The sequence below is a fragment of the Branchiostoma floridae genome, unplaced genomic scaffold (assembly GCF_000003815.2).
Source record: "Branchiostoma floridae strain S238N-H82 unplaced genomic scaffold, Bfl_VNyyK Sc7u5tJ_372, whole genome shotgun sequence".
Classification (NCBI taxonomy): domain Eukaryota; kingdom Metazoa; phylum Chordata; class Leptocardii; order Amphioxiformes; family Branchiostomatidae; genus Branchiostoma; species Branchiostoma floridae.
Genome location: NW_023365817.1, coordinates 31,012 through 49,822, shown reverse-complemented (window position 1 = coordinate 49,822; position 18,811 = coordinate 31,012). Strand labels below are relative to the sequence as shown.

The 18,811-nt window shown below is 40.4% G+C and overlaps 2 protein-coding genes across 3 annotated transcripts in view; one reads left to right on the top strand and one right to left on the bottom strand.

The window, feature by feature from the left end:
* The window catches only part of LOC118408712 (retinol dehydrogenase 13-like), a 9,732-nt gene extending 7,554 nt beyond the window's left edge, over positions 1-2,178 (top strand). For both annotated transcript variants that reach the window (XM_035809564.1, XM_035809563.1), the window contains exons 5-6: positions 652-865; positions 1,904-2,178. In XM_035809564.1, the coding sequence (XP_035665457.1) occupies positions 652-865; positions 1,904-2,006 (317 nt within the window). In that variant the 3' untranslated portion in view covers positions 2,007-2,178. The remainder of the gene's footprint in view (positions 1-651; positions 866-1,903) is intronic.
* Positions 2,179-4,080: 1,902 nt separating this feature from the next.
* Positions 4,081-18,811, bottom strand: part of LOC118408713 (cyclic nucleotide-gated cation channel beta-3-like) — a 29,127-nt gene continuing 14,396 nt past the window's right edge. Inside the window, exons 9-22 of the mRNA XM_035809565.1 lie at positions 18,696-18,765; positions 18,357-18,446; positions 17,383-17,447; positions 16,639-16,761; positions 15,728-15,869; positions 14,720-14,879; positions 13,760-13,857; positions 12,848-12,931; positions 12,097-12,215; positions 10,926-11,072; positions 9,701-9,916; positions 8,900-9,071; positions 7,264-7,385; positions 4,081-5,194 (exon numbers count right to left, since the gene is read on the bottom strand). Coding sequence (XP_035665458.1) covers positions 5,071-5,194; positions 7,264-7,385; positions 8,900-9,071; positions 9,701-9,916; positions 10,926-11,072; positions 12,097-12,215; positions 12,848-12,931; positions 13,760-13,857; positions 14,720-14,879; positions 15,728-15,869; positions 16,639-16,761; positions 17,383-17,447; positions 18,357-18,446; positions 18,696-18,765 — 1,732 coding nt within the window. The 3' untranslated portion in view covers positions 4,081-5,070. The remainder of the gene's footprint in view (positions 5,195-7,263; positions 7,386-8,899; positions 9,072-9,700; positions 9,917-10,925; positions 11,073-12,096; positions 12,216-12,847; positions 12,932-13,759; positions 13,858-14,719; positions 14,880-15,727; positions 15,870-16,638; positions 16,762-17,382; positions 17,448-18,356; positions 18,447-18,695; positions 18,766-18,811) is intronic.

Below are 18,811 nucleotides of genomic sequence, written 5' to 3'. Positions count from 1 at the left end.
ATCAGCGACCAGTACAAATAGAAATGGCCTGCAAAAGTGTATAGTGAGCCAAAAAAAAACCCCAGAAGAGCCCTGCTATGGGGGGCTAGGCAATTTCTTTCTCTCCAAGCAGAGGTATGGCTCTGGCAGTTGTCTTGATGTGTTTTCGTCAGGCTTTCTATTTTGTACCATTTTCTTATGTCCGCAAGCAAGCAGAGGTATGGCTGTTGTCTTGACATGTTGATTTTGAAAGGTACATGATAATGGAAAGCCCAGTATCAATGCCAAAACAACAACATTTGGAGCCAAACCTCTGCTAGGAGAGTAATATTAAACTCTAATGATCTACAGTTGGTGGGAGGGATTGCTCACCTAAAAGCTGTCTCATCATTCCCCCCTTATGTACTATATGAGTTGTGTCTCCCATAGATCTTCACTTCATCATTTGGCAAAGCACCCATAGGGCAGTTCATAGCTGTACATTCATCAGGTAATATGCTGATGTCAGCTCTGATTGGTTCACAGCAGTTCTAAGTTCTGATTGGTTCCTGACAGAAGAAGAAGAACAGGACAGCCAAAACAAGTTTCTCTATCGGGGAAAACAACTACAACTAAGCTAAATTTAATAACTAGAAGTTGCATAAAATCCATGCTTCTTTCACGCTTCTGAAGGAACTGACGTGATCGTGAGCTCCCTCCACCCGGGCGTCATCGAGACGGAGCTGCAGCGAAACATGGCGGAGGGATGCGGGTGCGTGTACACCTGCTGCAAGTGCTGCTTCTGGTGCATGGTCAGGTCCTTCGGCAAGAATCAGTGGGAGGGTGCGCAGACGACCATTTACTGCGCCGTTGACGAAAACATTGAGAAATCTGGTCTCTACTACTCGTAAGTGATGCGCTATGTCCAAGCCGATGCATGGCCTTTTTTTAAAAAATGTTCGCGGTGGTTTAAAAACCACGAACATAAAACCACTGCGAACATTTCTGTATTTACAGTATTTGAAAAAAAAAAACATGTTAATCACTTGAAAAATATTCTGCATAGTAAGTCTAAATACACTTTGGAGATTAATAAGCTGTCCACATTTCTTTCCACTTGCTCTTAAGGCTTCCATACTTTCTGTTTGATAAATTAAACATTCTGGGAGGCAATAACCCTTGCTGTGTACAATTAATCAAATATATCAAAGACTGTTTATACCTTAGAACCAATAGTGTAAATGACATAGTACACTCAACATGTTCACTTATCCATGGACATATATTCATGTATTATGTCTGTTTACATGTTACTGAAAGTAGTTGTTATACACCTTACAGAAGTCACTGTACTTTAGTTGTGTCAATGAAGATTATATTGTCAATACCTTCTCCCTAAATACTTCAATGTGATACCACAGATTTTTAAATCTAATATTCATACCAGGGTTCAGCTGTTTAATTTTTTTACATCTGACCAAGCACACACACACTCACTCACTCTCCGGTTTATCGTCTGTTGTTCCCCATCCTGTGGGGGTTAGACGTGCTTGCACGTTGATGAGGGGACTTGATGGCAGCTCGCCGGTGTCCTCTGTCACTTGGGTTGACACTGTGTAGCCGTTGACACTGTGTAGGTTGAGAAAGTCTATGTCTATACTTGCACAGTGCAAGTAAATGAAACTTGACACCAATCAAAATGGCAAAACATCATGGGATAAATTAGTGAGATCCAATCTGGGGAGTGAGTGAATTGAGTTCAAAAGCTCTGAGGAAGGCATCTGAAATATTACTGAAGCATCAGTAGATAAAATCCCTTTGATACTAGTGCAGCCAAGAATGCCGTATATATCAAGTGATAAAGCAGGAAAAATAATGGAACAAAAAACAGATGTCAAAATGTATCCAGACCACTGTTTTTAGACAGATTACTTTTCTCTCCCAGTGACTGTAGGCCGAAGCGGGCGGCTCGGCAGGCCAGAGATGAGGCAGCAGCCAAACGATTGTGGGACCTCAGTGAGGAGATGGTCGGGCTCAAGAAGGACTGAAGAACGGATTACTACCTGGTTTAAACAGTCACTGTGGTTGTTACATGCATATAACGCTGACTAGTGTGTTGTATAGTTCTGATTGTTAGATGTCGGTCTGCCTAAATACCACAAACGACCACAAACGACTCGGAAATACCACAAACGACTCTAAAATGCAGTGTATATGGGTCAAAGACCTTGTGTGGCGCTCTGGAGACATTGTTTACACATTTATAAATTAAAAAAACCCAGCAAGTCCTGCGTATTCACCAGCTATTTCAAGTCAGTCCGCCGGTTTCAAGATTGAAGCGATTCTCGGCCGCCATGTTGGATCGCCCGTGCTAGGAGTCTGCATGGGGATGTTCTCGATACCTTCCACGGCTCCATAGACGACAGGACGATAACACTATGGACGCTGTTGGTTCATAGATTATAGCATGGCACTATTCTATTATTGTCAACTTATAAAAACTGTATACTAAGTGTTTTTCAGCCTAAATGCAAGCACGCATAATCATTGACAGCGCAGAGTCGCTTCGATCTTGAAACCAGCGGACTAACTCGAAATAACTGGCGAATACGTAGGACTTGCTGCGTTTTTTAAATTCATAAATGTGTAAACAATGTCTCCAGAGCAAGACACAAGGTCTTTGGCCCATATACACTGCATACTAGAGTCGTTTGTGGTTGTTTGTGGTATTTCCGAGTCGCTTGTGGTCGTTTGTGGTATTTAGGCACACCCGTTAGATGTGTGGACTTTGATTCCTCTACCTCTGAACTGTTTTTATTAATAGTGTGATACATCTTGGAATATACAATCATACTTGTACTATTGACACAGTGATTGTATAGTTACTGTTTTATCCTATCAGTGTTGCACTGAAAAGCAAATGTAAGTGTAATCAAATTGACAATGAAGTACCCAACAACAGAAATTACGCTCAAAGAGGTGTATTTTTCATATGACCACAGCAACAATTACAAAACGTGTCTTTAATATATCTGTCACAACAACAAAACAACTGATTGTATCTCCATTGAGCCGACAAGACAATGGTGTTCCAAATCTGTCATCAATCCTTTTCAGTACAGCCTTTCTCACAACTGTTTTTCCATATATACTTACTTTCCATTCCATGCATTTACCTACAAGACACTGAAAATAAAGCTCTGGCCAAGGGACTTCAGAAAAGCTCTTTGCTTATTACTCAAAGAATTATTTAGAAAGAGAACACCAAAACCTCTGCACCTAAATGCAACTGAGAAACAACATACAGAGCTACATGCACACGTACAGAATGATTCACAGGAACCCACTGCTAGCCAACTAAGTAACATTTAAGTCTTAAGTAGAGACAAGAATATTAGCTTCAGCTCAGTTCAGATACAGATGATTACCAATAGTCAAACCTGTAAAAGTGACTCTAAACACAAAATGCAGAAACTATACAAAGTACTGAATTTACTCTAATTACATTAAGTCAACTTGTGACCACCTCTTTATGTCCTCATGAGATCTGTCAATCTACATGTATGCATATAGTGACCACCTGACCACATAGACCAGATTTTATCAGTCCCCGTCTAGAAAAGTTTTGACAGTGAAAAGGCTTTGTATATTAGTTCTACGCAACAATCTATGACCACTGTTTACAAGCAAACCTTGGAGACAACAATCTATGAGCTAGTTAATGAATCTAAAGGCACATGTCAGAAACATGCATCTATAATCGTGGCACAAATATAACAACTTGAAGAAGGATATAGGACACAAACTTTCACCCTGTTATGTGTTTTATGATGCCATAAATGTGTAAGAACAACTCTCCATTTTACACATTTATTAGGACTTCACTCATGTACAATGTACTGTAAATGCAGAAACTTTCGCTGTGTTTTTTTTAATGTTCGCGGTTTTTGCGGTTGCCGCTTCACCGCGAACTTAAAACCACTGCGAGCATTTTTCCATAACAGTAAGAGACTACAGTGCATGGTGCTACTGCGAAATTAAAACCACAGCGGAAAGTCCATTTTCCCGCTACCGCGGAATTAAATCTCCACGAACTTAAATGCATTAACAGTATCTTGTCTGACCCTTGTCTCTTCCCTCATGACCTTCATAAAATGCAGCTTACAAAAACAACAAATGTACAGCATTTTGGTTACAAAATATCATCTCCGAAAATAATTTCATCGAGTTGGTAGAACATACTTTTTCTAGTACACAAACAGCATAAGTCTCATCTGCTTAGTATATACATTCAAATTCCTATTATTATCAGACATCTTCCTGCGAGCTTCTGACTAGGTGCTGTGTCTCTCCGCTATATCATATGAAGCCGATGCAGGCGACACAATCCCAAACATGGCTAGGTCAACCCCTAGCCTGAGTACCATCCTCCGTAGTGACCACTGGCTCACTACTTTCACGTGGTTAGCAAGCAAAAGTAGTGAGCCAGCGGTCACTACGGAGGATGGTACTCAGGCTACTCAACCCCAGAGATGAACCGGGAAGAGGAGAGGATACAAAATTTAGCCACGTTTGGGTTTGTGCTCTTGCCAGAAAAGCGCCATCTATATTGGATACATACAGCGGCGAGAAGCAGAACTCCAGTCAGAAGCTTTGAGAAGATGTCTGATAAGCAGGGTCGTCTCCAGGACCTACATGTATCTTTCCATAGAAACAGAAGCTTGAAGAGATGGAAAATAACTTTACCCCATCCGTCCCAAAAACGTAAGCTTCGAAATAATCAGCCACGAAAATCAACGGTTTTTGGGCTCCCAAACAATGCATGTGTGGGACAGAAAAAAATTTGAACTGGAGACAGCCCTGCTGATAAGGCATCAAAATATAAGCAGGTGAGACTTTACTGTATAGTACAAGCCAGTTAATTGCACAACGGGTAATCGCACACTGTTAATTGCATGAAATCCCAAAATCCTGTGGTGGTGGGGTCCATCTTAATAACTTCGCTTTGTTGCACCATTCCAATAATTGCGCAAAATGCACTGGCAAATGGGGTGTGCAATTAAGCGGCTTCTACTGTATTATGCGAACTTCAATATCCCATTAGATCTTATCTCATTCCCCCTCTGTGTCCTCCACATCTGCATCATCCTGCTCCAGAGAGATGGAAGGAAGCGGCAGGCTCTTCTGTTTCTCCATCACTACCTCAACTGCTATCCCCCTCGGGATGTCCGAGTGCCTACAGAAATAGACGGTCAAGGTTTGCTCTCTGGTTAGGAGTGTGCAGTCAAACCTGGACAGGCAACCACCTGCTGCATGCAACCACCACCAGCTACAAGCCATATTGAAACAGTCCTTTTCATTTCTACTTAGTCTGCGTGGTACAGTAAAGCTATAAAAATAAGGCAACAACCCGCCATATGTGCAACTGCGTGGTGTCTACGTCCAAAAACGTCCAGAATCTTTTGGGATCCGTAAGTGGTAAGCACCGCCTCCATACGAAATTGTACAGAATCCAACAGATTTGGGAACACACAGACATGCTGTAGAACTCTGTGCATATCAAACTTTGTCTCCCAACAGGCTGCGGATTGGCACGTGCCCCGTACAGCAAGTAAGGAAACCGTGCGTATGCAGCACATGTAAGTAGGGCCTGCATACCGTAATGTGGTAATCGAACAGACATTGTACATTGTAAGCACTAATTACCACTTGCACAACGAACGATGCACGCAACCGGCTCACAGCTATAGGTGTTTTGACCACATACCTATACCGTGCAAAACCGTGCAAATGACGCGCGTTGAGATGTACTCCCTGCTCTTGCCATTCCTTCCCCACGTTTTCAGAAAAACCTGGCAGAGGTCACTTTCCAAAAAATGTTCGGATAAAAAGCAAGTACGGCGGGTTGTGCCCTTTGAGCTTATTTATTGCCTCTCCCCATGCACAAGGGTCAGTCAGGCATCTAAGGCTGGTGGCAGCTGCCCACAGAGACATTGACAACAAACTACAGCATATCAAACAAAGCTAACAAGAAATGCTTTTGAAAAAAGCTGGCCTTGTAAGCTAACATACTCATGGTGAGGATGAAATGGTGGCAGAAGATACATAGTTTGTAAGTAACAGAGAAAGAACCACATTGTCACAGTGCCCAATCCTTAAGCTGAAAGAGAGAGAGAGAGAGAGACAGAGAAGATTAGGATAAAGCACAACAGAAACGACATCGATGATGAGCCATGCAGCTGCAGTAAGTACAGTACAGATAATAACAGTCCTGGTGCCATTCCACAACTGTTGCAAAAACATGCCCAAAAGATTAGAATACTGATGACACATCTATATAAATGCTGTAACTTTAGTTACTGATTAGTTGCTGTAAATTTGTATACGGTGTCAGACTGGCATGGAACGCTTCCTCCCTCCCCAACTATCCCACAGAAACATTGCACAATGCATCAGATGCATCAAAAGCGCCCTCAAGCAATCCACAGTCTGTCTGCATGAAGGGCAAACTGGAAGGGACCCCAGCATGCAGCCTAGCAGTCAGAAAGCTCAGAGACCGGGCACTAAGCAATGCAGGCTTACAAGTTGAGTGGCAAGAACACAGAGGTCAAACACTAGCAGAAAGTCAGGACAAGAGGTTTGCAGAGTGAAGTAGTGGAGGAAAACAAAAAATTACTTATTATGCATTAAGCTTTGCCAATGAGCATCATAAGAATAGATGATAAAAGCCAAAATTAACTCAAATGCAGAAATCACCACAACATAGGTAACAAATATGATTAAAAAAAAGCAAAAAACACAAATGAGAGAGTGAGCCTGATTCTTGAGGTGTTCAGTCAGAACTCTACTTCACCAGGTACAACCTATTTCATTTAAATAGTGGCAGCCGACTAGCGAACAGTGGTAGGTCGCTTACAATTTCCAGGATCCTTGTGTCCTACTGATACAGTTGTAGGTTAGTGTGTAACCTAAAGGGATATCACACACTGACACATTGGCGCATTGTTACGTTCTACATTAAATTTGTGCTACCGCTTGTGGACAACCTACTGTAACTTACTAGACAGTGTATTAGTGCCTTTAAGTTTGCGGTGATATAACTCTGCTTTATGCAGAAAAGGTGATTTTGCGGTTTGTGGTTGCACTAAATACTGCAACGTTACAGTCATAGAAACATTGGTTTTAATTCAGACTGGCAGTGAAGTAATTATAAAACTAACATGAAAATGACAAGAATCACAGTACCACTGCTCGGTAGTTGGTGGTCACCATTTTGATGACGTAGGTTGTACCCTGTGAACTTACCGCCGTACACCCTTTCGATGATCAATAGGAGGCAAGGGACTGTTCTTGATCAGAAAACCACTGGACATAATGTCCGAGTAGGTGTCAGGACTACAGTTCTGGGACCGCTTTCCTTGGGAAACCTGTCACCAACAAAAGAGACTACTCACTACTCTGACCATTTGTGTTGTAGTTTCTGTTTTTTTAGTGTTTCAACAACAAAATGAAAAAAAAAACAAGTTGACGAAACCATAACTCATGCCATCAAAGCATCAAATAGGAAGAAACAGAAAAAAAAGCATAGCCATTTACAGACATAAAACTTAAAGGTATTTTCATCACCATCAAATTTGCAAATAATGGATAAATACAGTTCTTTGTTGCACAACTAAAAGGAATTACATGTTAAAGTTTTGGTAGTCCTGCCACCTTCCTCACCGCAATAATGAGATGATCTACTAAGGTAGCAGAATGACTACCAAAACATTGGCAAGACTACAGTCAAACCTGTATAAGTGGCCACCTTTGCATAGCAGCCACCTGGCCATAGTGGCCACTTTTTGTCGGTCCCTTGGATTCATGATGATTAAGAAATAGGCTTAGCGGCCACGGACACACGATTTTTGGTCCCGTTGATACAGAAACACTGTATGCCTATTGCAACCATACTGCAGCCTTACACTACCAAAAATGATTTTTTTCTTATTTTGCTTACCCCATGGACAATTCTTGTATGAAGAAAAAATATTCTTGCAGGAAGAAAATGTAGAAAAAAATTCAAGCAAAACGAGAAACTACAAAATTTTTTTTTAGACATTTAAGCAAAATCTTCTTATTTTTTCTTACAATGCAAGAAAAAAATTCTAGAAATTCTTGTTTTTTTCTAACCAGATTCAACTCTTAAGAAATACAAGATTATTTTTCCTTCCAGGAAGATAAATTTTCTGTGAGGAAGCAAAACAAGATTAAAACAAGAAAAAATTTGCTTGCCCCATGGACAAGCACATTTTTCTAACATTTCTTTGGGACAGAATAATTTTCTTCCTGGAAGAAAAATTTTCTGTGAGGAAGCCAAACAAGATAAACAAGAAAAAGCATTTTTGGTAGTGTATGTCACCCTGCACCGAGTTTGAAATTGTAGTTTGCTAGGATTTGGAGTTCCTGACAGGGTCATTTTGGCAGTAGCAGAAGGTATGCAATGCCTTGAGCAGTAAAGTGCAAGTCTTTGTTGGTGAATTTATCGATCGAGACGACGTTACTTGGCGAGAAAGATTAGTGGGAACTGAAATCATGTGTAACTTGCTCATGGTCAATTGATCAACATTTTCTCTCTATATACATAGTGGCCACCTGTCTATAGTGGCTATATCTCTCCAGTCCCTTGAGTGGCCGCTATAGACAGGTTTGACTGAACATTACAGTCAAACCACATCTATATAAATAAGGATCATCTTGCCAATGTGACCATTTTGGGGGTTACCAATTTCCCCCATTGGCACATGCAGACTATATGGTCACCTATCCACATACATGTAACCCAAATTTTGTCAGTCCCAGTGTTCTTCTTCAATTTGACTGTAGTTGTGCATCATAAAAGTGTATCAATCCATTTACAAAGTAGCAAACTGATGAAACAAGAATGTACGTGTATCTATACCTTGTTTCTAGCAGGATTTTGTCTGCTTTCGAAGTCGTCCTCAGAGAGAGCCGTGGAGTAGTCATCATCAGGGTCGTCACTGTCCAGGAGGCTGGGGACGATGGACGGCTTCCCTGACTTGGACCCTGTGCTGGAGCTGGTGTTGGTGGCCCATTCATCTTTTAGAAGGGGACTGGAAAGAATTCGGGGTTAATGTGCTATAGTTTCCATCTTTGTAATATTCCTACAAATGTATAATCCCTCAATAATCATAGTATTGTGCCTCGTTCTACATATAGAATATATATTACATACATATATGCAGACTTTCAGACACACATGACACAAATTAGCACTCACACACACTTATGGATACACGCACAAGTTCCATTTTCAAGTTGTTAAGTTAGTTATGGATTTTCTACCCTTCGTTCACTTATATGTTGTCATATCCTATGTTACTTAGTTTATACTTTTGTTTGTGTGTGTCTTATAAGCCAACGTGGGCTGGTCGTTTAAAACGCATGACACATTGATAAAACATCATGCATTTAATATTCATTCACACACACACACACTGATATATATGACGTGGTGACACACACATGCACAAGCACGCAGACACACAAACACATAAACACACATGTAAACAAACACACATACACAGTTTTAGATTAATTACATTTGTATTAAAAAAGACATGAATCTACAAATGTAATCATATAGACAACCATCATCAGATATATAAGCTGCATAACGTAACAATAAATCACACTCAGCAAAAGTGATAAATGTAACCTGAACCAACACCCAATCACCCACCTGACTTTCCCCCTCCGCTTCCTTGGATATCGCAGTATCTTGGATGCCAGGCCCTTCTGTTTGGCCACCTGCACTACCGTCTGGAACAGCTTGGGGGTGTCCTGTCTCGGTTCATCATTGGGGATCAGGACCAGTGCATCTTGCACGAGTGACACCTGTTTGGTGCCCTTCTTCTCTTCAACCTCATCCCGTTTAGCGCTCTTCTTCAGCAGTTTCCTATCAATAATGTGTTACAGATAAATGTTGCCATCTCAGGTTGCTACACTTTTAAAAAGACACCCTTGAAAAACGTTCACCAGGCTTTTAGCTAGGATTTTATCATAGGGAGTCCAAATTTCTTGGTGAGTCACAGTAAGTGACTTCAATTGTAGGTGGGTCCCGGGGCATCCACCTTCCATAGTTTTTGAGAATTTCAATTTAAAATGGTGCATTCTAAGATATCCTGAGGGGCAAAAAGACTGCGAAAGAGGTCCCAGTAGAAGACTGTGACCACAAATAACCTTGTGGCAGCTACAGAGAAAAAACAAGTTGGAATTTCCACTGCAATACCAATGTAACACACAAGGGGGCCCAAAATCAACCTTGACCTTTGTCTCACCAACTCCTATCCATTTATATCCACAATTATCAATACAATCTATCCACAGGTTCTAAAGTTATGCTGACCAGATATATCCAGAAACACAAACACACTATCATAGAGACAGAGACGCACACCGACACATCAAAAACCAGACTATAGCATTGTCCAGGTCAAAAGATGAAAAAAATTGAAGTTCTGCTGCAATACCAAAGTCACGCTCCAGGGGGCTCAAAATCAACCTTGACCTCTGTCTTCGCAACTCCTACATACATACAAAACATCGCTGTGGTTCATCAAGATGTTATGATGACCACAAATATCCAGAAACACAGATATACAAGCCTAAAACTATATAGTAGAAGCCGCTTAATTGCACGGCCTATTTGCCAGTGAATTTGGTGCAATTATCCGGCCGGTGCAATAGTGCGAAGTTATCTAGCTGGACCGCACCGGTTTGGGATTTTGGTATCCCGTGCAGTTAACAGAAGTGTGCGTTAATCCGATGTGCAATTAACTGGCTTCCACTGTACCTCCATTTTGCATGGAGGTAATAATATCCCATCTTTCTGGCTTCTGCCTCCCTTAAGAAACAGTGCATATGAAGATTACATGCAGAACTTGTTTGAAGGAAATGCTCCTTACTTAGCCTTGTGTTTGAGCACCTCCTGCACCTGTGGGTAGTCCTTGATGGCCTCGCTCAGGTCCTTCTTATCCAGCACAAACAGGGTGGTGAAGCCAGGGGACACCACATCCGCAGTCCGCCTGTTTCCACCACCAACCGCCAGCAAACTAAAATAGCAGTAAAGGTACTAACAGTCAAACCTGTCAAACTATAGAGGGGTGGCCACTTGTATAGAGAAAATGCTGTCTAATTGACCGAGCTACACCATATCTTCTACTACCGCAAAGATGGTTTATGTCACACATTTGCAAACTCAAAAACTTTGCAATCTACTGATTTGGCCGCCTGGGCCATTTTATTTTGAAATTTAAAAGATCTTAAACCTAGCTGAGGGTGACGGTATGGCTGCTGTATGGCTGAACATGTGACTTGACTGGAGGAATTCCGTCTGTCTTTGCCACAATAGGCAGTGTTTCTACAGGACTGGAGACCAAATGGCATGTGGCTGCGGCCGCATTGGGCAGGTGCCCACTCATAATGGACTATTTCTTTAAGTGTTTATAGGTCAATGGGAAAAATCCAAGGGTTGGTGGCCATGGGAAGAAGTGGCCACAATGACCAGGTGGCCACTATGCAAAGGTTTGACTGTATCAGGTCTTGTACCTGATGATAAAACTTATCATAATAAAAGGTTGAAAAAGACATACCTGCCAGTGTTTTTGCACTATGGTCTTTTCTTACTAAATCTAAAGTATGCACTTTTTGAACTCTTCAAAAGGCATAATGCACCTGTCAGATAAATGGCACAAGGACCCCTTCTTGGGTTTATGATACAAAATAATGTAAGTACTGTGGAAACATGTTCTATAAACTGTCAATTATGATCTCTCAGAGTCTTTAACTTTTGTAGCTTAAATTATCATTTCTATTGCAACATACTGAAACACATATAGTCTACTGAACTATGATATCAATGCTAATAGTATGATCATAAACTTTAAGACATTTCCTAAAATAACATCATCAGCATAACAAATTTGTAGCACAATCAAGTCCATAGAATCTGTAGGGCTTTTGAATAACAAAATGATACTTGTATTTACCGGGTAGCCAGTGTGGCAAAAATGTGCAATAAAGGTCTTCATCATTATCATTTATTAATCATCATAGTGTTTGGTTGCAGTTCCTCACCTGATTTCTCCAAAGTAACTGCCCACATTGAGTGTTGCCAGCACGGAGCGTCCACTGGCCCCTCCCACCACCTGTACAGACCCTTCATTCACAATGTACATCTCCCTCCCAATTTCACCCTGAACAACAACAATAGTGTGGCATAAACATCTCACACAAAACCAAAAGTCTTCTAATATATTATTAACATATTTTGCTTTATTAAACTTTTCCAAAATTCAAAACGTATGTGCTGCAAGTCAATTAAGCTCGTACAGTATTTGACATTATTGTATGGATAAGTGAGGATAGGACCTCAAATAGAGGAAGGTGGTGCTGGAGCTCTAAGAAGGATGCAAAACTCAATCTGTTTTTCTATTCTGAGCAATTTTGTAACTTGTGGTAGCAATTCACACATTTGTGGAGACAATGCCAGTGGGAATAACACGGAGGACATTAAATGTATAGAATTTAAGCAAAATTGCAATGTTTACTTGCTCCCTTACTTACCTGCTGGAAAAGAGAGGAGATCATCATAAATTTGAATTTATCTGGTTCAAGATGTGTGTGAGATTGGGGGAGAAGTGGTTCATACTAGATTAAATTTTTTTTTATTTTATTTCACATTTTGATCCCACAGATTTGTCTGAGACTAGCACAAATTTGGGAGCAGGTATTTGGGTATGTATACAGTAATAAAATTTTTGCAGGTTTTTGGTAGTGTCAGTCGAGTAACAACATTTTTATTAGTACTTATTTTTTTATTAATTACCTTCCTACAGACCACATCCCCAGGGAGATACAGCACAGGTTTCAGCTTCAGTACCAGGTCACGCAGGAACTGACGGTCACAGTCCTGAAACAATGATGCTGTATTGGGACTTAGAATCTCAGGGATTTGTCATAAAAGTGTACAGTGTCACTCAAAACCAGAACCCCTACAGTTGTGTACCTATCGACTGGCTCCAGATCATGGTCAGTCTGTGATAGTTTCATCAGATCACTGAATACCAGTAGAACAAAGCTCTTTTTTACACCCGCATTTTTCAAGAGTCACCATTTCAATGACCAGAAGCTAATTACTGTAAATGCATTTAAGTTTGCAGGGATTTAATTTTGCGGTAGCGGGAAAAAGGACTTTTTGCTGTGCACCGGGTTTTAAATTCGCAGTAGCACCATGCACTGTAGTCTCTTACTGCCATGGAAAAAAGTTCATGGTGGTTTTAAATTCGTGCTGAAGTGCCCACTGAGAAAACCGCAAACATAAAACCACCGCGAACATTTCTGCATTTATAGTATCAGAAGCCATGCAGGACAAAGGAACAAAAAAAGGATGTTCTGCTGTATAACCAAGGAAAATATTATGCCACGTAATTGACACTGACCTATGTCTTTCAAGGATCAACTCGCCAAATATCATTATATTATTACAATTATCCCATAGCTTCTTATATTGTTACGGCCCCAAAACACAAGCAGACAGATGGACGGACACACATACACACATGCATGCACAGAATCTCGTGAAAGAGACAGAAATGCCCCATTTTTCCGGAAGGTGATGACACAAAAGAAAGGGAAACATCTTTTTTTTCATTTCCACTCACTTCATTTTAACTGTCTTTACTGTCATCTGTTTAGGTCAATAATAAGAAAAGCTAGAATGAACTGTCTTCTGTATCACCTGGAAGAGTTTGACCTTGCTGAGGGTGCCCATGTGCACCTGGATGGCAAGGTCAGTCCGCATCTTGACAGGTAGTTGGTTCAACAGTTCCATCTCATCTGCAGAATAGTTGAGAGAAGACAACTCAATACTTAAAGGTTTAAAACATGAGGTAACATTTTATAATATCTCTGTTTAGTTGTTACTGTATCATAAGCATTAGTGTAGTTAAAGATGCACTCTCACTGCACTTGCGTCAAGCTTGCGTCACTGTGGAGTTCAAAAGATACTCAACGAATTTCAGAGATAAAGAACAAATTTTCTTACTTTTTGTGTACTTTGTCGTCATCTAAGTCATACTTTTAGCTATTACGCAATATCTGAATAATAAAAAAATCAGAGACAATAACAAAACAGTGATGCTGTGAACGAATCCCGAAGTGACGCGAGCTTGACGCAAGCACAGTGAGAGTGCACCTTAAGTAGTAGGTACTGTGTATAGGATAAAATATCGTATCATAATGAAATTGTTTTTAAATTAGTATTGTGAAAAATAGGTTCTCAAGGTACCAATTCAATTTGTGACTGAAGACATGTACATCCTTCCATAAATCTAAAAATGACAAAAAGCATATAGTTGGAAAAGACAAATTTGAAATATTATGCATATGTAGCATTGAAATCAGTGTCATCTTTCATAGTGTCATTGTATAAATTGATCTATTACTGTTGCCTTACATTGTACCATGTACAAAATTTAAATGTTGTGCAATAAAGTTCATTCAAAGACATTGAATTTCATTCTTTCATGTAAGGTGCTCTTGCAACACACAGATCACAGTAGGATTTATGAGTAGCTGCAGTGGGTAGAAGACAGAACAAAGAAATGTTTGCAGTGGTTTTGAGTTTGTGGTGAAGACTTCAAGGCAAAGACTGTGAAAACCACAGCGACCATTTCTGCATTCAGACAGTACTACTTACCCAGCATGCGAGCCTTGCTCCATGTGTAGGTGTACCACTGTCTCACGCGGTCCTGGACAGGTTTGGGGATGTTAAAACGAGTCATGTACGACACCACGCTGTCCATCCTACGCCGGAACTCAGCCTTCGCCTTGTTGGCCGTCCCAATGGCATCTCGGATCTGTCAAGTTTAAGTCACAATGTAAAAAGGTGTATTAGGCTTGTGAGGATTGAAATATCTCTGTTGTAAGTCAAGAGTATTTTGCTTTCTGCCTTGTCTTGGTGATTACAAGAGATCATCGTAAAATTTTACCAGAAGTCCAAATGGTTGCATGGCTAAAAGACATGTAATTCAGCAGTACTGCCTTGTGGTAGTGTAGTTGTCACAATGAATCCATTAAACTACACTAAGCCTTATCCCTAATGCAATATACTTTGAGGATGCTCTGTTAAACTGTGCTGAGGTAACAAGTTCCACTTTTGTGGGTGTGGCCTCTATCAAGCTGTCAGTCAATCAGAGAATCAGCTGAAAACATAATAAAGACATTTCTCTGATTGGCTGACAGGTGGTAGAAGGCCACAAAAGTGGAAACCTCAGCCTAGTTTCAGCAGAATATTTCAGATATATTGTATACACTTAGGGTGAGGCCCATATAGGAGAATGGGTAAACATTACGAACACAGAAAGCACAGGGAGTCACTCTGATTTCAACATTGACTGAGAGACACTGGACGACTCAGCAGTACCATTGCTGCCCAGTCAATTATCATGCATAATAAATAAAAAAACATGGAGAACAAGACAATAAGGACCTTGGTGCCTAATTTGGTGCACAGCAATTGTCACATCCACGACAATAGCAAAACACAGACGCAGGATGACATCCATGTTATCGGATCCCGTTACCTATCTGTCCCGGCACCAGAAAAATAACACGACAGCTAGCACGGGTAGTCACAGTGGTTACCACGTCCACATTAACAGCAAAACAGTCGCGGACAAAAAGATCTCATTGGTGCCACCATTACCTGAGCAATTATCATGGCAAACACAAAGACCCCCAAGAGCCAGTTACACAGCATGATGAGGTACTCAAAGTCATTGGTGGGGGTGGGGATTCCTCCTATGGACAGCAGGGTCCGAGTGGCCCAGTAATAACAGCGGATATAACTGTGAGACCCAAGAAAAGGGATGCGGTGGGAGGTTATTAGTTGTTATACAGTGAAGAAGGTACGACATTCATTAGATAGTAGGTATTTGTTCATTAGTAAAAGTTATAAAAAAAACAATATTGGAGAGAAAAAAGGTTAGAACAGTATTCCTCAAAACCTTCTGAAATATCTAAGAGTATCTAATATTTTATGTCCAGTGATTTATTTTAGGAAAATATTATTAGTGGTAATGTAAGTTATAGTAAATAAAATGTCATGGCAACATTAACAAAGCTACATATTTTGCTTAACTTTGTCTTACCTTTATTTCCTATTGGAATCCAAATTTGTCTTCAGCTTGACGTCATGACTTTGTCTTGAATACCTTGTTTCATATTGGACAATCCAAAATTGTCTTCAGCTCTTTTGCATTCAAAGTTAGGGTATAAAAAACAGTTCCTTCCAGATATCTTCAGTGTCACTGATGAAAGATAGCGGATACTATCTGAAATGTCTGACCATTTCCAAAGTCATATCAAGTTGCTGAAGTAACTACTTTTTGGCAATTCAATAGTTATTAGAAATGTTTGCAATCCATCTTTGATCAACATTCGTGTGATCTCCAGCAGATGATATACCTGCACTGACTTGACTAGACCTGTTCTGACCTGACCTGACCTGACCTGACCTGTACTGACCTGACCTGACCTGTTCTGTACTGACCTGACATGACCTGTACTGACATGACATGACCTGTACTGACCTGACCTAACCTGACCTGTACATACCTGTTGCCAGACCCACTGTAGACCCAGCGGCTGGACCCCAGTCCCTGGAAGTCTGACACCTTGTAGTACATGCAGGCATCCAGGTGGATCATGTACAGCATGTACCCTGTGGTCTTCACTATGCTGTTGTGGGAGGACCAAGGGACAAGTAACATAACATCAGTATTATAAGTAAAAAAAAGTAAAAGTGATCTTGATCCAGTTTTAGCTAACTGGTCGTGACAGAGAGGACAGACACTATGTACAGTATTTACAGGTTCATTGTGGGAAATTCCTCAAGTTCCTTTTCAAAAAGCACAATGAACAGTGGACAACAGCTTAACGTTCCTTCCTAAGGACTGCAACCCTTTTTGGTAGCATACATGTCGGGTGGGTGACACAGCCGGAATTGAACTCACGGCTTCTAGTTCCAGAGGCATGGCCGCTAACCACTGGACTACGCACGCTACCAATGAAAAGGCCATGGCCTGGCTGAAGTACTGGCATGGACTGATATGATGATGATGATCAGTATTGAAAGTTTTTCTGAATTTGTTAATGGTCACTTTTTCTTTATCTTTCATGATGTAAAATGGCCACTAAAAATACTTTAGTTAATCTATCAAGAATCAGATTAAGACAGTTTAGAAACTCAAATAAGACCTTAGAGAAACTGCCGACTTAATGTTAAATGATCAGTGAAATCTTTAGAATGAAAATAAGAATAGAAACTGGTCAGATTGTAGAATATCATTTTGTACTCACCGGAAAATGTTCGCAGATTTCAAGACACTCTCAGCCCTGTCGGTAAACTCCCAGAACACACGGATCTGTGTGCATGGAAAAGAAATAGAATATAGATGATGGTTGTGTCCATGGTACTGAAATACATGTTGGATATAGATGATGGTTGTGTCCATGGTACTGAAATACATGTTGGGTATAGATGATGGTTGTGTCCATGGTACTGAAATACATGTTGGGTATAGATGATGGTTGTGTCCATGGTACTGAAATACATGTTGGGTATAGATGATGGTTGTGTCCATGGTACTGAAATACATGTTGGGTATAGATGATGGTTGTGTCCATGGTACTTAGATACATGTTGGGTATAGATGATAGTTGTGTCCATGGTACTTAAATACATGTTGGGTATAGATGATAGTTGTGTCCATGGTACTTAGATACATGTTGGGTATAGATGATAGTTGTGTCCATGGTACTGAAATACATGTTGGGTATAGATGATGGTTGTGTCCATGGTACTGAAATACATGTTGGGTATAGATGATGGTTGTGTCCATGGTACTGAAATACATGTTGGATATAGATGATGGTTGTGTCCATGGTACTGAAATACATGTTGGGTATAGATGATGGTTGTGTCCATGGTACTGAAATACATGTTGGATATAGATGATGGTTGTGTCCATGGTACTGAAATACATGTTGGGTATAGATGATGGTTGTGTCCATGGTACTGAAATACATGTTGGGTATAGATGATGGTTGTGTCCATGGTACTTAGATACATGTTGGGTATAGATGATAGTTGTGTCCATGGTACTTAAATACATGTTGGGTATAGATGATGGTTGTGTCCATGGTACTGAAATATAGGGTACAGATGATGGTTGATGTATAGGTATGTCCTTGTTGAAGAAGTACAAGTTGGGCATACATAATGGTTGTGTCTGTAACTTCTCTCAACAACTCAAAAACAAAAGAGCTGTTACCTTGAGCAGTCTTGGGAGCCTGAGAATGGGGTAGTTCAGACCAACTTGCAGGTATAACAGGTCAAATGGTATCAAGGATGCCAGGTCCAGCTGTGCACCAAAAACAAAACAATCGTTAGCCAGAAGCAGTATCCTTTCCATGAAAGATAGCATATTGAGGTATCCTTTTATTTTCAAATGAGAGGAATATCACATTGTATGCTTACTACACTTTGAATTTCACTGTAACTTGTAACTACACTGCTTGGTAATTACACTATGGATAGCATCCTACATATTGTGTAGGATAATACTTTGACAAGACTTTTTTTCTAAACTCGAATGTTGTATTTATCTTACCTTAAAGTCTCTTGACTTGACGTAGTGCTGTCTTGTCTTCTTCCCATCAAACTGCAAGAAGAACACACAACTGAATGGACATGTTCCTTATCAATGAAATAAGTCAACTTATCATA